The 20176-nt window shown below is 36.0% G+C and overlaps 1 protein-coding gene across 2 annotated transcripts in view; it reads left to right on the forward strand.

Annotated features, from left to right (window-relative positions):
• atp6v1c1a (ATPase H+ transporting V1 subunit C1a) overlaps nucleotides 1-20176 on the forward strand; it is a 91836-nt gene that overhangs the window by 54214 nt on the left and 17446 nt on the right. For both annotated transcript variants that reach the window (XM_059972153.1, XM_059972159.1), the window contains 5 exons: nucleotides 4794-4885; nucleotides 5124-5222; nucleotides 18614-18682; nucleotides 19901-19993; nucleotides 20082-20175. In XM_059972153.1, the coding sequence (XP_059828136.1) occupies nucleotides 4794-4885; nucleotides 5124-5222; nucleotides 18614-18682; nucleotides 19901-19993; nucleotides 20082-20175 (447 nt within the window). The remainder of the gene's footprint in view (nucleotides 1-4793; nucleotides 4886-5123; nucleotides 5223-18613; nucleotides 18683-19900; nucleotides 19994-20081; nucleotide 20176) is intronic.

Here is a 20176-nt window from a genome sequence, read left to right on the forward strand (position 1 = left end):
CATCAGGACCAGGAGCTTTCCCTGAATTCATTGATGAGATAGCCTCTCCTATTTCCACCATAGAGATAGGAGCATCTAACAGGCTATGGTCTTCATCAATCAGTTTAGGAATATTCAAATTGTTAAAAAAATTATCTATCATGGACTGGTCACCATCAAATTCTGATTGATATAAAGATTTATAAAAATCTTGAAAAGTATTATTAATTTCTTTATGATCAGTAGTTAAATTACCGTCTTGTTTGCGAATTTTAATAATTTGTCGCTTAGTCGAAATAGCTTTTAATTGATTAGCTAACAGTTTGCCAGTTCGATCACTGTGAATATAGAATTGAGCCCTGATCCTAATTAATTGATTTTCAATTGAAGAAGATAATAGTAAACTATGTTCCATTTGAAGCTCAACTCTCTTCTTATAAAGTTCTTTGGTAGGAGTCACGGAATAAATCTTATCAATTTCCTTGATTTTATCCACCAATAAAGCAATATCTAAATATCTTTGTTTTTTTTTTACCAACAGAATATGAGATAATTTGTCCACGGATAAAAGCCTTAAAAGAGTCCTAAAGTATTCCTCTGTCGATTTCTTCAGTATAGTTTGTTGAGAAAAACAAGTCAATTTGCTGTTTTATGTAGGTGATAAATTCTGGGTCTTGAAGCAAAGTAGCGTTAAGCCTCCAAGATCTGATATTATTGGAATAGTCCGAAATCTTAATAGATAACTTCAAAGGTGCATGATCCGAAATAGTAATAGAATCATATTTACAATCAATAACATCCGTTAATAACCAATGATCAATAAGAAAATAGTCAATTCTAGAATAGCTATGATATACATGTGAAAAAAATGAAAATTCTTTATCTTTAGGGTTCAAAAACCGCCATACTTCTGTAATTCCCGAATCAACCATAAAAGAATTAATAAGTAGGGCTGATCTGTTCGGAAGAGTACGAATAGGTTTAGATCTATCCATCGAAGGATTCAAACAACAATTAAAATCTCCACCCATTATCAACATATATTCATTTAGATTAGGAAGGGAAGTAAATAAACATTTAAAAAATTCAGGGCAGTCAAAGTTTGGAGCATAAGTATTAACTAGAACAACTTTCCGATTAAAAAGTAAGCCAGTTATCAACAAAAATCTACCCTGTGGGTCAGAAATAATTTCATGATGTATAAACGATATTGAGGGGTCTATAAAAATAGACACACCCCTAATTTTAGCGGTACAATTCGAGTGAAATTGTTGACCCTTCCAGAACCTAAAAAAACATTGATTATCCTCCCTCCTGATATGGGTCTCCTGTGCAAAGATAATATTAGCGTTCAGTCTATGGAATACTTTAAATATTTTTTTACGTTTAATTGGATGATTTAAACCATTAGTATTCCAGGAGATAAAGTTAACAGATTTATCCATCATACTAATATTAGTTGTGTGTATCATAAAAGGTTAAAAAGACACATAACCCACAATTCAGGAAGGAGGAAAATTGATTCAGGAGCAACCGGAGAACATGACACCTCAACAATATTAATAATTTAAAGTCGGCCCATAAACTAAAAGCAAAAAAATAAAGAGCAAAAGCGTGAGAAAAGATCCCTCCCCCCTCCCCCCACCCTTCGAGAAAATGCCAAGCGGCAAGCGCATAATCTAATACTAACATTACCCCCATTTCAAGATGGCAGCTCTATAAAAAGATTACCAATATCTCCTAACGACTGGTTTAAAAAATATATATATACTGCAGCCTACCAGGAAAAGTTGTTGATCGCCTTCTTCATCTTCCTCCTGCGCACTAAAACCATCAAAGTCCTTTCTTCAGTGTCGGAATTGAATAAAACCTCAGGATCTCGTCACTCACTTCAGTCTCTTCATTGTCGCTCTCACTTGAGCACACGCGGTCCTCTTCATCATGCAGCAGTCCAGCCTTTCGAAACCCGCTGGTGATGGTGGATGTTGTGACACGGCTCCACGCATTTAGGATCCACTGGCAGACTTGAGTTAAAGATGCTCTTCGCATGCGTCCTGTTTTGGTAAAGGATTTCTCGCCGCTCGTCATCCAAGCCTCCCACTCAACGCGCAGTGCCACTTTAAATGCCCGGTTCACGCTGATGTCCAGTGGCTGCAAATACTTCGTGGTGCCCCCAGGAATCACAGCTGGAATTGAGTTTGTACTCTTGATGGCATCTTTCACTGAACTTTCATTGTCAGCCGCTTAAAAAATCACCATCGGTGGAAGCTTTAGTCCGGATGCTGTGCAGCTCAGAACACAAGTAAAATGCGTTCTCTCATGGCCACTTGTTTTCAGTGTGATGGACGAGTCACCTTTTTTATTAACAGTCCGAGTGAGAGGCAGGTCAAACGTCAAAGTTACTTCATCCATATTTATGATATCATCTGGCCCGATGGAATTCTCCGCTATCTTTGTTTGAGTGAATGTGCGGAAGTTAGCAAGTTTTTCCTCGTGGTCGGGAGGGAGCTGCTGACACAGAGTCGTGTGTACCCTGACGGACAGGCCTTTTCGTCTCATAAATCTAAAACACTACGATGGCCCACCTCTAAAATCTTCGATTTTCATTTTGGTGGCGATTGCTTTAGCCTTCAGTCTGATCTGCACGATGGAAACACCGCGTCCACCTGCTCTCTGTGTGTTAACCCAGTCTTCAAGAAAGTTTTCAAGTTCGGGCCATCTGCTATGATTACCTCTGAAAGCTTTTGTTGTCTTTTTGCATTGACTCAGTTCTTCATGCTGACGTCTCCACCATCTCAACATCGATTCATTTATGCCAAGATTATGTGCCGCAGCTCGATTTCTTTCTTCAACCGCCAGATTGATCGCCTTTAACTTAAAAGCTGCATCATATGCTTTTCTTCGAGTGTTTTCCATGTTGATGAGGGTGAGTACAAATGACTGATTTACAATAATTTAATTGTGAAAGTGCGCTTGATTTATCGTACAATTTCATTGGACCTCTGTGAACTACTCATCAATTTTATTGGTTTACTGTTACGAGGCAAAATGTTTTTGGCGGCATGAAAAAAAAACATGCATTAGCCGCACCGTAGTATAGGCCGCAGTGTTGCCACAGTGTTCAAAGCGTGGGAAAAAAGTAGCGGCTTATAGTCCGGAATTTACGGTAGTCTTAAAATATTAAAGAACTGTGTCATCTTTAACTTTATGCCTTTTGGAAATCAGGTCATCCTTTACTTGCTTAGCTATTCATAGTAACAAACATTTTGACCAGGGGTACCCAAACTTCTGCATGCCACTATATACTGTTTGCATTTTAAATTGTGTCATAATTGTACCTTATTATTAACTTACTTGTGATAATACTTTATTTTGTGTGAGTCTTTGCTCTGTGTGTGTGTACCTTCCTCTGGAGGAATATTGTTTCCTTTGGGATGCATGTGTATAGCTAAATGACAATGAACTGTAAAGAACAAGAGACGTCCTCTGTGTTTGTCTCTGTTTGATTCATTTCACTAATTAATAACACCTTTTAAACCTTAGGCTTGATCTAAAGTTCTTCTGGTGTAAAACCAGAATAGAAGAAATAAGGTGAAACATGGTACTGAAAAGATCTATCGAGAACAGATCTGATACTGCATTTAGGAACTGGAGGTGTGCAAATACTGTGGATTCCAGTTAATTGGGACTCGTTGGGACCAGTACATTTAGGTCCAATTAAGTGGCTATCCCAATTAGGTGAAGTTTCATGGAAACAGTTAGAAATGTATATTTAAAAAAGACAAACTACTGTTTAACTGAATAATAGATTAAGTATTTAAAGAAATACAGAACAAATTAGAACACGATCAGTCCTGCTGTAGTACTATAAATCTGTGTATTAGTTCATAATAGTTATCCGTAGGAACTCATCCAGTGTACGCAGCCATGTTCTTTTGATTAACTGTAAATGAACAAAATCAGTGCAGACATCTAGTGCAGAAAATGGACTGCCTTCATACAATGCTTTCAACAATTACATTTACCAAATCTTCATTTTCATTGTATCATTCAAGGTGATTGCTGATGACTTCAAATTCTTCATAATTCCTAACTTTCATTTTCATTTTTACTATCAGGCCTTTCTGGCATCTCCAAGCCTGAATGCTTGAAACTGCAATGAGCAAACTGTTCTGAATTGTCTTTCTTTTTGTCTTGCCAATTAGAAGTGACAAAAATCACTGCATTTTGAACAGAAACACATACAGTTGATGCTATTTTAAAACTGTTTCCTCTAGGCACAGTGTAGTGTCTAACAGCTCTACAGATGCATGTGACTGACACCTGTGAGAAACTGTTCAGCAGCAATCTCCTGTCCCAATATCATTTCCCAGATAAATGAAGGGAATTCCTGCTTCTTTCTCAATTTAGTTTGTTTTTTGAGTTGACCCAACAAACAGCTACCCTGATTAACTGATAGCTCAATTAACTGGAATCCACTGTATAAGGTATATTAAGTATATCCACAGCAAATGATCTCAATTCAAGGGATGTCTTTGAAAAGGCAGTTGAATGTTATTAAATGAGAGCATTAGAGAAACATGGCACTAATGGGCTTTTCCAATCCTTTTGTTTATCCTTGCTCATTTGGACATTTGCTCTTTTGCTGGGTAAATCCAATAACCACCCCCTCACACCAAAAGTTCTGAAGTATCATAGCAATGGAATCAGTCTTGAAAAGGTTGACTTTATTGATTATGAAAAGTAAATTTGGCATTTTCAGATGTCCATTTATTTTCAAGTAAATAAACCATTAATTGTTTGCAAATTTGCAGCAAGTATCACAGATTGACAATGATCTAAAAGCAAGAGCATCAGCATACAACAATCTAAAAGGAAACTTGCAGAATCTAGAGAGGAAGAACGTGTAAGTTACATTTTAATATATTAACCTGTATTATAGCTGGACATGAAGTAAGTATCACTTGCCACGTAATTTACAATTTTGAGTTTTTTTCCAATTCTCTTACTTTTGGTTTCAAACCTAGCCCTTAAAATTTCAGTAAATGGATCTTAGAATTATTTCAGTGGGTGATAGATGGGTTTTGCCAGGGGAAATGCATATTTAATTTGTATTGCCATATGGTTTGTGTGATCATTTGTAGTGGAAGTTTGATGACAAGAAGCCTAGCTGATATTGTGAAGAAGGACGACTTTGTAATCGACTCTGAGTATCTTACTACTTTGTTGGTAGTTGTGCCCAAGTAAGTAACTTTCAAATATATTTTAAAATTTAATAAGTTTAAATTGCATACTTCATTATCATTGATTACTCTTCATGCCAGGGTGCAGTGATTGGGAAAGAAACAAATATTGATAACTAAAAAATCAAAATGAGCATATTGATTTTGGTGGTTTTATTTAATCAAAAGAATCTAAGGCCTCCCAAGTGCAGAAGATGCTTTTGCATGATTTCTTTTAACCTAGGATAGCTGCTGAGCATTAGCTACAGCATGGGGTAGACAAAGCAAAATCCTGTGGCAAGGGGATTCAGATACAGATTTATTTATCACATGTACAATGAAACATACAGTGAAATGATTCATTTTGCATTAACAAGCAACACACCCAAGGATGTGCTAGGGGTTACCCAAAAATGAAGCCATTCGTACTGACGCCAACAATACATAGAATTAATATTACAAAGCTCGGTAGAACAACACATAACCCAGCACAACGAAACATAGCAAGGAACAAAGCAACAACAGCAAAACAAGCCCCATTTCTCCCTCTCACTCATCCATGCATATAGAGCCCTCTAACCCTAGGAAGGGCCTTGTTTGAACTCAGACTTCCAGAGAACTTGTGATTCCAGACATGGACTTGGCATGGATGTGTACCTAAATGGACATACATACTGAGAGATGCTTATGATATGCATATTTGTCTGTACCCAATTCCATTAGGACTTCTTCCTTCCAAACCCCTCCCTCCACACTTCTCCCAACTTTGCAGCTGTCCACTGCCTGCATTTTCTCAGAGTGAGGCCACCTCCAATAATCCATGTCCTTATTCACAGAGGTTGTGCTTCCTGAAGACTGTGGCCAAGTCTAGCCCCACTTTGAATCTTCAGCTGCTCCCTTGGTGCGCCTGATGTTGACAGTTCAGTGTTCTAGTGTCTTGTAAATTGGTTGGAGAGTCCCAGGATAATTTCCTATTTGGAGGGTGTGAATTCAACCACTTTTCACCATCACTGGGCATTTCAATTGCCCAGAAACACACAGTGCATATTTCACCTGAACTTGTGGGCTGCCCCAGCATATCCTTAGATGTGTTGGTTGATAATGTAAATGATGCATTTCACTATGTTTTGATGTACAGTACATGTTATATAAATCTGAATCTGCCTGGACTTTAGCTTCTGAACCACTGTACAATCACACATTCTTAATTTGAGTTTAGACAATCGATGAGGAATAGAAGGTAGGCTAAATGATACAACAAGATTGTATAGGGTATATTGGAACACATTGAAATTTGCACACACAAACCTTTGAAGGTGGCAGATAATATTTAAGCTGTTAGTCTAAGTACTACAGATGTTTAGAAATCTGAGTGAAAATAGATAATTCTAGAACAACCAACAAAATACTGGAGGAATTTAGCATCTGTGGAGGGAAACAGACAGCTGATGTTTTTGGTCGAGAAACCTCTTTGGGACTGGAGAGACGGGTGGGGAAAGAGGGGATGGAACGGGAGCTGGTGGATGATGGGTGAATCGATGGGAGAGGAGGAAGATGGGCAGGTAGGCGAGAGAGGAGTGGGAATGGTGTAAGAACTTGAGCTGAAGAAGTTGGAACTTGACAGGAGAGTGGACCATGGAATAAAGGGTAGGAAATGTGAGGATGGGAAATGGAGGAATGTGTAGATGATCGCCAAATTGAGAGGGTGGGCTGTGGAAAGAGAGAACTGAAGGATTTGGGGGGGGAGGGGTCAACTGAGGGGAATGGTTACTAGAAATTGGAGAAATCAGTGTTACTGCCATCAAGTTGGAAACGGCCAAGATGGAATATGAGATTCTGTTTCTGTCATCTACGTCTGGCCTCAACTTGGAAGAAGTGGAGGTAATTGAAAATAACTGGCTGCTGGGAGATCCTGGCTGCTACAGCCAATGGAGTAAAGATGGCCTCCACATCCCCTCCACCAGTCTGTGTTGTCTACCAATGTCACAGATAGATTCACAATTGGGGTATTATCTCACTTGGAACAACAGTTTAGGCCATGAATGGTGGTGAGCGAGATGATGTAGGGACACATGTGGCACTTAGTGAGGTTGCAGGGATAAAAGGAAGGGGATCAGTGACAAAGGATGAGTGGACTAAGGACTTATGGAGAGAGTAATCCCAATGGGGAGGGGAAGGATAGATATGACTCGTGATAAGGTTGTGTTGGAGATAGTAGAAATTGCAGAGAATACACAGTGGTATACCTGTGCACTTGTTTTTTTTTATATAAACTTTTTTTTTATTGAGTTTTCAAATAATTGCAGAAATAAAAGAAAATATATGAAAAAAAAATATATATACCCTTTCCCCCCTTCCCCCCCAACATCCCTATATATAAAAAAAAGAAAGGAAAAAAAGAGAAAGAGTGCCTGGATATCAGAAGATCCCCACATGCTCCATGGAGTTCATAATAACTTAAGTATATATATTTATTTATTTCCCCAAATAACCAATTATTTCATCTTCGGAGCACCTATATATTTAATCCTGTCTTTTGTAAGTAAGGGAGCAAATTTTCTAAAATGTTTCATATTTATCTCTTAAATTGTAAGTAATTTTTTTCAAGTGGAATACAGCCATAAATTTCCTTCTTCCAACGATCTATACTTAAGTATGTATCCGATTTCCAAGTAACTGCAATAGCCTTTTTGGCTACTGCCAGTGCAATTTTTATGAATTCTTTCTGATATTTATTTAGTTTGAGTTTCGGTTTTATCCCTTCAATATCACCTAGTAAGAGTAATATTGGATTATGAGGAAGTTGTGTTCCTGTAATTTGTTCCAGTAAAAGACTTAAATTTGCCCAAAAAGGTTGAATTTTAGAACATGTAGAATGTAAAAAAGTACCAGTTTCTTGGTTACATCAAAAACACTGATCAGATAAATTTGAATTTAATTTATTTATTTTTTGTGGTGTAATATATAATTGATGTAGAAAATTATATTGCACTAATCTTAACTGAACATTTATTGTATTTGTCATACTATCAAGACATAGTCTTGACCACTTTGTTTCTTCAATTTTAATATTCAAATCACTTTCCCATTTTTGTCTTGACTTATGGACTCCTTGTTTAATTGCCTGTTTTTGAATCAAATTATACATACAAGATATAAATTTTTTAATCTTTCCTTTTTGAATTAAAATTTCTATTTCATTAGATTTTGACATTAACATTGTTTGACCTAATTTTTCTCTTAAATAAGCCCTTAGTTGAAAGTAACAAAATAAAGTGTTATTTGATACTTCATATTTGTTCTTTAATTGATCAAATGACATTAATATACCTCCTTCAAAACAATCTCCTATATATCTAATCCCTTTTTGAAACCAATTATATAAAAGTTGATTGTCCATTGTAAAAGGAATAAGTCTATTTTGAATTAAAGATCTCTTTGCTAGTAAAGATTTTTTTGTCTCCTCATCAACATTTATCTTATTCCATAGGTCAATCAAATGTTTTAATATAATTATCTTTTCCCGTATCCATTTAGATTCCCATTTATATATAAAATCTTCTGGTACGTTTTCTCCTATTTTATCTAGTTCTATTCTAATTCATGCCGGTTTATGTTTCTCGAAAAAAGATGCAATAAATCTAAGTTGATTTGCTTTATAATAATTCTTAAAATTTGGAAATTGTAACCCTCCTAGATCAAATTTCCATGTCAATTTTTCCAACGATATTCTTGACACCTTACCTTTCCAGAGAAACTTCCTCACATATTTGTTTAACTCTTGAAAAAACTTCTGGGGTAATTGTATTGGTAATGATTGAAATAAATATTGTAGTCTAGGGAATATATTCATTTTTATAGTATTTACTCTACCTACTAATGTTATTGGTAGTGCCATCCATTTATCAAGATCTTCCTAAATTTTTTTCAAAAGTGGTGAATAATTTAATTTGTATAAGTTTTTTATGTCATTATCAACTCTTATACCCAAATATTTTATACCATTTGCCGGCCATCTAAATTGAGTTATTAATCGACATTGACTATAGTCTCCATTAGTAAGAGGTAAAATTTCACTTTTATCCCAATTTATTTTATAACCTGATATTTTCCCATATTCTTCTAATCGATAAGATAATTTGCGTAATGAATGTAATGGATCTGTTAAATAAAGTAAAACATCATCAGCAAATAAGTTAATCTTGTATTCTTCCTGATTAACTCTGAAACCCTTAATATCTGGGTCCATTTTAATTAATTCAGCTAATGGCTCTATTGCCAACACAAACAAAGCAGGTGATAATGGAGAACCTTGCCTAGTTAATCTTGTTAACTGAAATGATGTTGAAATTTGACCATTTGTCACGACTTTAGCTTTGGGATTAGTATTTAAGGTTTTAATCCATTTTATAAATGATGTTCCTAATCCATATTTTTCCAATACTTTAAATAAAAAGTCCCATTCCAATCTATCAAATGCTTTTTCTGCATCTAAAGCAACTGCCACACTCGTTTCCTCCTTCTTTTGCGCTAAATGGATTATACTAAGTAACCGGGTTACATTATCTGCCGATTGTCTATTTTTAATAAATCCTGTTTGATCCATATGCACTAATTTTGGTAAGCATTTAGATAATCTATTAGATAAGATTTTTGCTATTATTTTATAATCAGTGTTTAATAAAGAAATGGGTCTATATGATGCTGGTTTTAAAAGGTCTCTATCTTTTTTTGGCAATACTATTAAAATAGCTGTTGAAAAAGATTCTGGAAGTTTATGCGTTCTTTCCGCTTGATGTATTAACTCCATAAAAGGAGGAATTAATAAATCTTTAAATTTTTTATAAAATTCAGGCGGAAAGCCATCTTCTTCTGGAGATTTATTACTTTGAAGTGATCCTAGAGCTTCTTCAACCTCCTTCAATGAAAAAGGCATACCTAATCCCTTCTGTTCTTCCATATTTAATTTTGGAAGAGTTATTTGTGATAAAAATCTTTCTATCTTGACGTCATCATTTTTTGATTCTGATTTATACAACTCAGAATAAAAATTCTTAAAAGCTTCTTTAATTTCTAGAGGCTTATAAGTAATTTCATTTACTTTTGTTCGAATTGCATTTATTGTTTTAGAATTCTGATCTGTTTTTAACTGCCATGCAAGGACCTTATGTGATCTTTCACTTAGTTCATAATATCTCTGTTTAGTTCTCATAATTGCTTTTTCTGTTCGATATGTCTGGAGTGTATTATATTTTAACTTATTAATAAGTTGTCTTTGTTTTTCTTCTGTCATATTTCTTTGAGATTCTTTTTCTAATTTTATAATCTCTTTTTCCAATTGATCTACTTCTATCATATATTCCTTCTTAATTTTAGAAGTGTAACTTATTATCTGACCTCTCAAATATGCCTTCATTGCTTCCCACAATATAAATTTATCATCAACTGAATGTAAATTTGTATCTAAAAAGAACTGAATCTGCTTTTTCATAAAATCACAAAAATCTTGACGTTTTAGTAGAATTGAATTAAATCTCCATCTATAAATTGATTCCTCTTTATCTATCATTATCATTGTCATTATTAAAGGAGAGTGATCAGACAATATTCTTGCTTTATATTCCACATTTTTCACTCTATCTTGAATATTTGTTGATAATAGGAAAAAATCTATCCTTGAGTATGTTTTATGTCTATTTGAATAAAATGAATAATCTCTTTCTTTTGGATTGATTCTTCTCCATATATCAATCAAATTTAAGTCTTTCATCAATGATAGAGTTAATTTTACTACTTTTGATTTTGTAACAGACTTTGTTGATCTAAAACTGGATCTAGACAAAAATTAAAATTTCCACCTATCAATATTTTGTCATGTGCATTAGCTAAATTCAAAAAGACCTCCTGTATAAATTTTACATCATTTTCATTGGTGCATAAATATTCATAAGAGTCCATAGTTCTGAAAAAATTTGACAATGTATAATTAAATATCTTCCTGCCGAATCAATTAATACATTTTGTATTTTAATTGGTAAATTTTTAATAACCAAAATTGCAACTCCTCTCGCCTTTGAGTTAAATGAAGCTGCAATAACATTTCCAACCCAATCTCTTTTTAATTTCTGATGTTCTATGTCCGTTAAATGAGTTTCTTGTAAGAAAGCTATATCTATTTTCATTTTTTTAATATATGTTAAAATTCTTTTTCTTTTTACCGGTCCATTAAGCCCATTAACATTAAAACTTAAGAAATTCAATACATTAGTCATTGTTTTTAATTATGTTACTCCTATCTATAATAATGCCTAATCTTTCAACTTTCGTGGTATCCTGGGAAATCTTTTAAAAAAGTCTCCATGTTGCTATGTGTGTCCCCACCAATCATCCAGGCAAAAGAATAGAAAAAAAAATAGAGTATATAGAAAAAAACAAAATACCCCCTACTAATGTTGTGAAAGAAAAAAAACACAACATTACCCCCGTCTATTGTACGGGTCATGGCAATCGCCATGATTACACACGTAAATCCCGTAGTGACCGATTCAAAGCTCCCCAGCCCCCCCGCAACATAAAAAGTATATATATAAGAAAAGAAAAAACATATTATTCTCATCCACTATTTGTGCTAAACATGCCCTAATACAATTTAAGGTTGTACATAGAGCTCATATGTCTAAGGATAAACTGGCTCGATTTTATTCTCATCTTAATTCAACCTGCGATAGATGTCATTCTGATGTTGCTTCATTGACTCATATGTTCTGGTCTTGTCCTTGTTTACAAAATTATTGGAAAGATATTTTCAGTATTATTTCAAGAGTTTTAAATATCAATTTCTAACCGCATCCTTTTACTGCAATTTTCGGTTTATCAATGACGGATAATAACTGTTTATCCGCTTCATCTCAACGAATGATTGCATTTGTTACATTAATGGCTAGAAGATCTATTTTTTTGAATTGGAAAGAAATTAATCCTCCAACTGTATTTCAGTGGTTTTCTCAAACTATTTCTTGTTTGAGTTTAGAAAAAATTAGAAGTGTGGTTTTTGATCCTTCAGTTAAATTTGAAGAAACTTGGAGACCATTTATTCAACATTTTCATATGAGTTGAATTGTCTTTTCCTAAACCTTACTTATATTATCCTTAATTATTTGGATGGAGGTTCGGAGTTATTGGCACTACTGTATATGTACGTAATATTATTCAATGGCCCATGTTGGCTAGTGTTTTTTTTCTTTTTTTTGGGGGGTCTTTCTTTTTTTTTCTTTTTGTTCTTTGTTCATTAATGTTCTGAGTTTGGGAGGTTATATTTTTTATTATTATATATCTGAATGTCTATTTAAACTATTAATTATGTACTCTCAAACACCTTGTATTCATGTTGCATTTATGTTTGTTTAAAATTAATAAAAAGATTTAAAAAAGAAAGAAAAAACATATTCTCAATAAAATTTCTAAAATTTTACTTTTCTCCCTTGTATCATCCTTAAATGTCCATCAGTTTCATTCACTATCTCTGTCTTCGTCTTTAACCATAACGTTTAAAAGTCTCTGTTTAATTAGCGAATAGATGGAAGTTTTTGTGCGAACACCTCCGCATCTCGATAATCGGAAAAAAATCTTTTTCCCTCCTCCAAAAAAATTATTGGTGTTGCTGGGTGATGCATTAAAAATTTATAACCTTTTTCCCATAAGACTTTTTTTAGCTGAATTAAATTCTTTCTTTCTCTTCAAAAGGTTATAACTTATATCAGGATAAAAAAGAACTGATTTCTCTGCTATCATTGATGGACCCTTTCTTCTTTTGGCACCTTGGGCAGCCGCTCTCAGAATCTTTTCTTTATCCTGGTATCTTAAACATCTTATCAAAATTGATCGTGGATTTTGATCATCTTGAGATCTTGGCCTTAAGGCTCTGTGCACCCTTTCGATCTCAATTGAAGTTTCTTCTCCCATTTCCAATTTTTCAGGGATCCATTTTTGAAAAAAATTTATTGGGTTTTCTCCTTCAGTATCTTCTTTAAGTCCAACAATTTTAATATTATTGCGTCTACTAAAATTTTCAAGCTTATCAATTTTTTCCACGAGTTGTTTTCTTTCTGATGTCCAGGCATTATTATCATCTTCCATTTCCTTCATTCTTCCAACCATTTCATCCATTTTAATTTCCAAATCTGTAATTTACTTTTCCATTTTTTCCTGTTTCTTTGTCATTTTATCAAACATAGTCTCCATATTTATTATTTTTTCTTTAATTACTTTTAATGCATTTAATTTTTCTAATTTATGCATTATTTGTCTCAAAGTCTTTTTTGTATTTTCAGAGGAACTTTCATCTCCATCTTCATCTGATTTTTTCCAGAGAATCTGACTCTCTCTCAGATTCACTTTCGGTTTCAGTCGCTGCTGGGTTTTGTAGTTCTGGTTGGTCTCGTTTGCGCATGCTCGTTCCTTTACGCTTGCGCAATTCTCGTTGATCTTTTCCTTTAGAAATGGTCGATGCTGCCGCAGTTTCCTGTTCTGTTTCGCCGGTGATGTATTGTACTTCGGTAGAAGTAGGCTTTGATTCTGTTCCAACCTGAGTTGTCTTCGCGGTAGTAATTTTCTTCATCCTCTGTTTATGAGGCATAGCTTAAAACAATCCGGAGTAGTTTATAAGTAACCTTAAGAAAATATTGACTAACTTTTCTTCACTTAAACATTAATTTATTGATTTTTTACGGGAGGGCTGGGTTCCAGTGTCTCGATCCTACGTCATCACGTGGCGTCCCCCCACCTGTGCACTTGTTAAAGCAACTATCTAATCAGCCAGTCGTGTGGCAGCAAGTGGTACAAATCAGATGGAAGTTTTTTTTGATATAAACCAGAATAAAGTGTAAAAGCATATCGACATGATCAGAGGGTTCAGTTGCTGTTTGGATCAAAAATCAAAATGGGGAAGAAATATGATTTAAGTGACTTTGACCATAAAGTAATTGTTGGTGCCAGATGAGTTGGTTTGAGTATCTAAGAAACTGCTGATATCCTGGAATTTTCATGCACAATAATCTTTAGAGTTTACAGAGAAAGGTGTGAAAAATGTAACAAAGTGTCCAGTGAGTGGTAGTTCTGTGACCAAAAATGTCTTGTTAATGAGAGAGGTCAGAGGAGGATGGCCAAACTGGTTTAAGCAGTCAGGAAGGCAACAGTAACTCATAACCATATAACAATTACAGCACGGAAACAGGCCATCTCGGCCCTTCTAGTCCATGCCAAATGCTTACTCTCACCTAGTCCCACCGACCTGCACTCAACCCATAACCCTCCATTCCTTTTCTGTCCATATACCTATCCAATTTTTTTTAAATGACAAGATCAAACCTGCCTCTACCACTTCTACTGGAAGCTCATCCCACACAGCTACCACTCTCTGAGTAAAGAAGTTCCCCCTCATGTTACCCCTAAACTTTTGCCCCTTAACTCAGCTCATGTCCTCTTGTTTGAATCTCCCCTATCTACATCAACTCTATCTATTCCCCTCATAATTTTAAGTACCTCTATCAAGTCCCCCCATTACCTTCTACGCTCCAAAGAATAAAGACTTAACTTGTTCAACCTTTCAAAGTTGCGTTACAAAGTGGTGTGTAGAAGAGCATCTTTGAACACGCATGTCGAACCTTGAGTGGATTGTCTATACCAGCAGAAGATCATGAGTGTACACTGAGTGTCCACTTTATTAGGTACAGGAAGTATGTTGTATGTAGAAGCTTGTGGTGTGGTAGGTGAAGATAAGGGGAACTCTATCCCTGTTACGTCTAGTGGGGAATGCAGTGAGGCGGAAGTGCAGGAAATAGATGCAGGTGTTCACCCCATCAATAGAAGTGGGGTGGAGCCCCTTTTTTTGTTTTAAAAAAAGAACATCTTGAACATCCTGGAATGGAAAGCATTATCATAAGAATAGATGCAGTGGATGGGGAGGAACTGGAAGAAGGGAATGGCATCCTTGCATGTAACAGGTTGGGAAGAGGTATAGTCAAGGTAACTGTGGGAGTTGATGTGTTTGTTGGAGATGTCGGTGGATAATCTCTCTCCTAAAATGAAGATAGTTATCAAGAAAAGGGAGAGAGGTGTCTGAGATGACCAAGTGAATTTGAAGGAAGGGTGAAAGTTCATAGTGACGTTGAAGAAATTGACAAGTCTGCATGAGCAATCTCCGGTCCTGATGAAGGGTCTCAGCCCGAAACATCAATTGTACTCTTTTTCCTTGGATGGTTCCTGGCTTCCTGTGTTCCCCCAACATTTTGTGTGTATTGCTTTACTTTCCCTAAATTTTCTCTTCAAGGCCTCCTCACTTTTCTTACCTGTGTAATTGGTATCATGACTTCTAGCTGTTCACCCTTTCTCTTTAGAATGTTGAGGACTAGATCCGAGACTTTCCTGACTTTGGCAACATACCAGCTGGGTGTCTCTATCAGGTCCACAGAATCTTGTCCACTCTTAACTGTGGAATCCTCAGCACTACAGTAGCCCTCTTTTCCCTTCTTCTGTCTGAGCCTCAGCATCAGACTCAATGCCAGAGACTTGGTTGCTGTGGCTCTTTCCCCCCCCCCCCCCACCTTATTATTGAGGGGAACAGCCACAGAGGTATTCTGTACTAGTTGCCCATTTCCCTTCCCTCTCCTAACAGTCACCCATTTTCCTGCCTCCTGCAACTTTGTGATGACTACCTCCCTGTAGCTTTCAGTTTTGCATATGAGCTGAATGTCATTGAACTGCAGTTCCAGTTCCTTACCACGTTCTCTGAGGAACTGCAGCTTGGTGCACCTGGTGCAAATGTGGTTTCCTAGGAGGCTGAAGGTCTTCCAGAATTCCCACATCTCTCAAAGAACACACTATAGCCCAAGAAGCCATTCTCACTGTTCTAACTATATACTAATAGACAAAGTATGAAGAATAAGAAGAAACTTACCAGATATGTACCTAGCCCAAGCCTAATGAGCCAAAGGCCCTCCACTCGAATACTGGTCCACTCTCAATGCTGCTCCACTTGTTCCTGACTTCTTTTTATTTGCCTTTTTCTAATGCACGAGTCTTCTTGTACCACTGAGACTGTGCTGCCCTTCTATACTATGTTTTATAGGATTGCTTTTATAATTTTTATTTATTGAGGTTTTTGTGTTCTTTATGCTTATTGCATTTTTCATGTTGCATTGGATCCAGAAGAATCATTTTGTTCTTCTGTACACTTGTACTGAAAAATGACAATAAACAATCCAGAATCTCGAACAAGCTCAGATTCACAGAGAGAACTAGATTCCTGATTCTGTTCCCTTTGTTTCTGATCCACGTGTTTTGTTCAAAGATGATAATCACTTGCAACAGTAGACATGATTTTGTTGAACTCTGGATTTGTTATGAAGATGAAATCTTGAATCATAAGACCTAAATACTTAAAATGGGAGTTAAATATATTTAAACAGTTTAGTACTGATAATGTTGTTTCATGTTCCATCCAGTGGTTGAAAGTAGAATTGCAAAATTAGATGCTTTTTAAATTATTGATGTTTCATAAAGCAACGAGGTGTACTTTAATGGTGCAGATTCTGGCTCAGTGTAATCTTGTGATATGTATGTGTGTAAAGAAATTTCTGCTCACTCCTTATCCTGCGATACTACCTCTAACTCAAGAGTTTCCAGCCAGAGGAAATAACTTCTGTGAACCTTTTTATGAGCCTTTTATGGCTTGGTGAGATCACACCTTGTTTTGAAACTTATATGAGCCTTCCATAGAACATAGAAAATGACAACACACAGAGTTGTGCTGACCTTTTTACTGACTCTAAGATCATTCTCACATTTCCCTCGTACATGTCCTCCCTCTGTTTTTCTTTCACCCACGTGCCGAAGAGTTTGTTAAATGGCCCTAATGTATCTGCCAGTTTTCCTGGCAGTGTGCTCCATGCAACACTCTGAGTTTAAAAAAAAACACTTCTGACATCTCCCCTAACTTTCTTCTGATTACCTTAAAGTTGTGCAGTTATATTAGCCATTTCCAAACTGGGAAAAACTAACTAGCTTAAAAAAAACACAAAATGCTGGCAGAACTCAGCAGGCCAGACAGCATCTATGGGAGGAGGTAGTGACGACGTTTTGGGCCGAAACCCTTCATCAGGAGTGAAGTAACATGGGATGGTCGAGGGGGTATAAGAAGTGGGGGGAGGGATAAAGTAGAGAGCTAGGAAGTGATAGGCTGGAGGGAAATGGGCCAGGGGGAAGGTGGAGAATTATGGGAAATAAAAGAGAAAGAAAGGTAGGGTGGGGAGAGATTATAGTGAGGGGGGAAAAAAAAGAGAGAGAAAGAGAACCAGACTAAAATAATAGATAGGGATGGGGGTGGGGGGGCAGGGGTATCAACGGAGGTCTGTGAGTTGAATGTTCATGCCGGCAGGTAGGAGGCTACCTAGGCGGGATATAAGGTATTGCTCCATTGACCTGCGTGTGGCCTCATCTTGATGGTAGAGGAGGCCATGGACAGACTATCTAGCTGTCCACTTGATCCATGTTTCTTACTAAACATTTGTACTCTATATCCTCATAATAATTATCTTAGAAATCAGTCTAGTGTATCCAAATAACCCTTGAGTCCAACACAAATTCAGCTTTTTTTAAGCACAGGTACAAAAAACTGCATACAATACTCAAAGAAACTTCTACCAAAGTCCTATTTAATTTCATCATAATTATTGTAGATCTTCATTTGCAATGAAAACAGAAAAAGGTGAGAATTCTTAGCAGCACAGATTGCATGATTGAATTGAGAAAGAGTTGATGACCCATGTGTTTACTTCAGTCCTCTTGAAGCAATAGCCAACTAAACTTTTGTATTCTTAGTTTCTTATTTTATTTGCATGATTACTTTCTGCATCTTGTGAACCAGAGCACCTAGATCTCACTATAAGCAACAAAATTGCTCAATCTCACTGTTTATAAATATTAACAGAAAATACTGTAGAGAGTCAGGGAACAACAGTGGAAAGAAATATCTTAGCATCTGTGGAAAGAGACAAAAGTTTTGGGCTGAGTGTCAATCAATTTCTGTTTTTGTTTGCTTCAAATTTCCAGCATCTGCAATATGCTTCAATTCTCATTGTTTTTCTATTAAACTGATTTAACGTACATATTCTGTCTTTTTTTTATTATACTCTCTGTCTTAAGTAAAAAGGTTTTTACTTAACCTTTCTATCCTTTTGCATCCCTCTCTGTTCCCTCTGCCATTTAGCTTTCATTATTGGTGGACTGTCACGGAATACTCTCAATGGGAAAGGCGGTCATCTTGCTAAGTTCTTGTTTCTGTATTTATCAGATGTGAAAAAAATCTGGATCTGGAGTTAATGTATTTTAATTAAAATGCTTTTCTTCATCTTTAGAGCAAATTATGCTGAATGGGAAAAAACATATGAAACTCTAGCAGATATGGTGGTTCCACGGTCAAGCAAGTAAGGAAGATATTTGATCTATTGCTTGTGAACTTTCCAGTTGGTATTGATTGAAAATTTGAGAAATATTTACTGCTGTGACTTTGATTTTGACCATCTTAAATAAACTGGTTATAATTTGTAGATTGCATCTAAGATGCAAAGGGGGAGAGAACTTGGAAACTGTAGTGTTATGGTTCAGCAGCGTAATAAGATTAATGATGTTCACAGTTCTGGTTCAGTGGAGAAAGAGTATATAATTTGAGATGGATGTTTGGCAAATTGAATTAAAGATCATTTTTGCTTCACTTATGGGGTGGGGGAGAATGTAGAGAATTCTGATACAACCTGGAGTAAATTTATGGGGGGAGGGAACACAATTTTATGGGGAAAGTAGTTGTAATTTTTAAGTGGGGTTAAAGACAACTTATTCTCAACCATAAAGTTAATCAGAGTACAAATATTTGAGTGCTTAACTTTCCAGTGAAGCATCCTTCCAGAAGAGCACCACCATATTTGCTTTAAAATTTGTACTTGGGCTTTCATTTGATATAGATATTATTTTCAACGATACAGGTGAAGTTGAATTTTCTATGAATGATTAAAGTTCGCACAACTACTTCCACTTTCAGAATGCTAATACATTAGATGTGAATTTTTGTTGAAGATGGGCAGTGCAAGTTGGTGTTCAGTTCCAGATGTAAGAATTTGGAAATCTGCTGGATCCATCGAAACATTGTTCATGGGATTTTTTTGTATATATAGTGAAAGAACTGTGCTCCTCAATTATCAATGGCCTCCCAATCTCATGTTAAAAACTGAGAATGAACTCAACCAAATAAACACAATCCAACTGCGCATTGCCATACTGGATTGTTACTGGAGCTGTTCGATCACTGCCTATCACTGCCAGTGCTAGCATTGCCTATTATGCGAAGTTCAAATTCTGCTGGATGTTTTAATTAGTCATATTGCACTGTCCGACATCCAGAAGCTTTTAAAATGCTAGTCTATGTTGGCAAACTAAGGGAGGGGCATTGCTGGCTCTCAAATTTAGGGTACAAGTTTCTCCATTGTGTTGGATCCTGCCATTATTCAGAACATTAATGTACTTGAATGCTTGAGGTTAGGGAGAAAAAAACCCTTTGCACCTGAACATGACCACACCATGGACTAATGCAAGCAAAATCTGCACAAATAGTCTTTATTAATATTTCTTCCATTTTACCTCCATTCAAGGTTGATATACGAAGATTCTGATTGTGGCCTATATAATGTAACATTGTTCAGGAAGGCAGTTGATGACTTTCGACTGAAGGCCAGGGAGAATAAGTAAGAATTTCTGGTTGAAATAATTTCTATTAGAGTTATGCATATTTGAAAACCTGATGCATTCATTTTTCTCTTGCTTTCTCTCCAGATTTATCGTGCGGGATTTCCAGTATAATGAGGAGGAACTGAAAGCAGATAAAGAAGAGATGACTCGTCTTTCAACTGACAAGAAAAAACAGTTTG

The sequence above is a fragment of the Hypanus sabinus genome, chromosome 1 (assembly GCF_030144855.1).
Source record: "Hypanus sabinus isolate sHypSab1 chromosome 1, sHypSab1.hap1, whole genome shotgun sequence".
Lineage (NCBI taxonomy): Eukaryota > Metazoa > Chordata > Chondrichthyes > Myliobatiformes > Dasyatidae > Hypanus > Hypanus sabinus.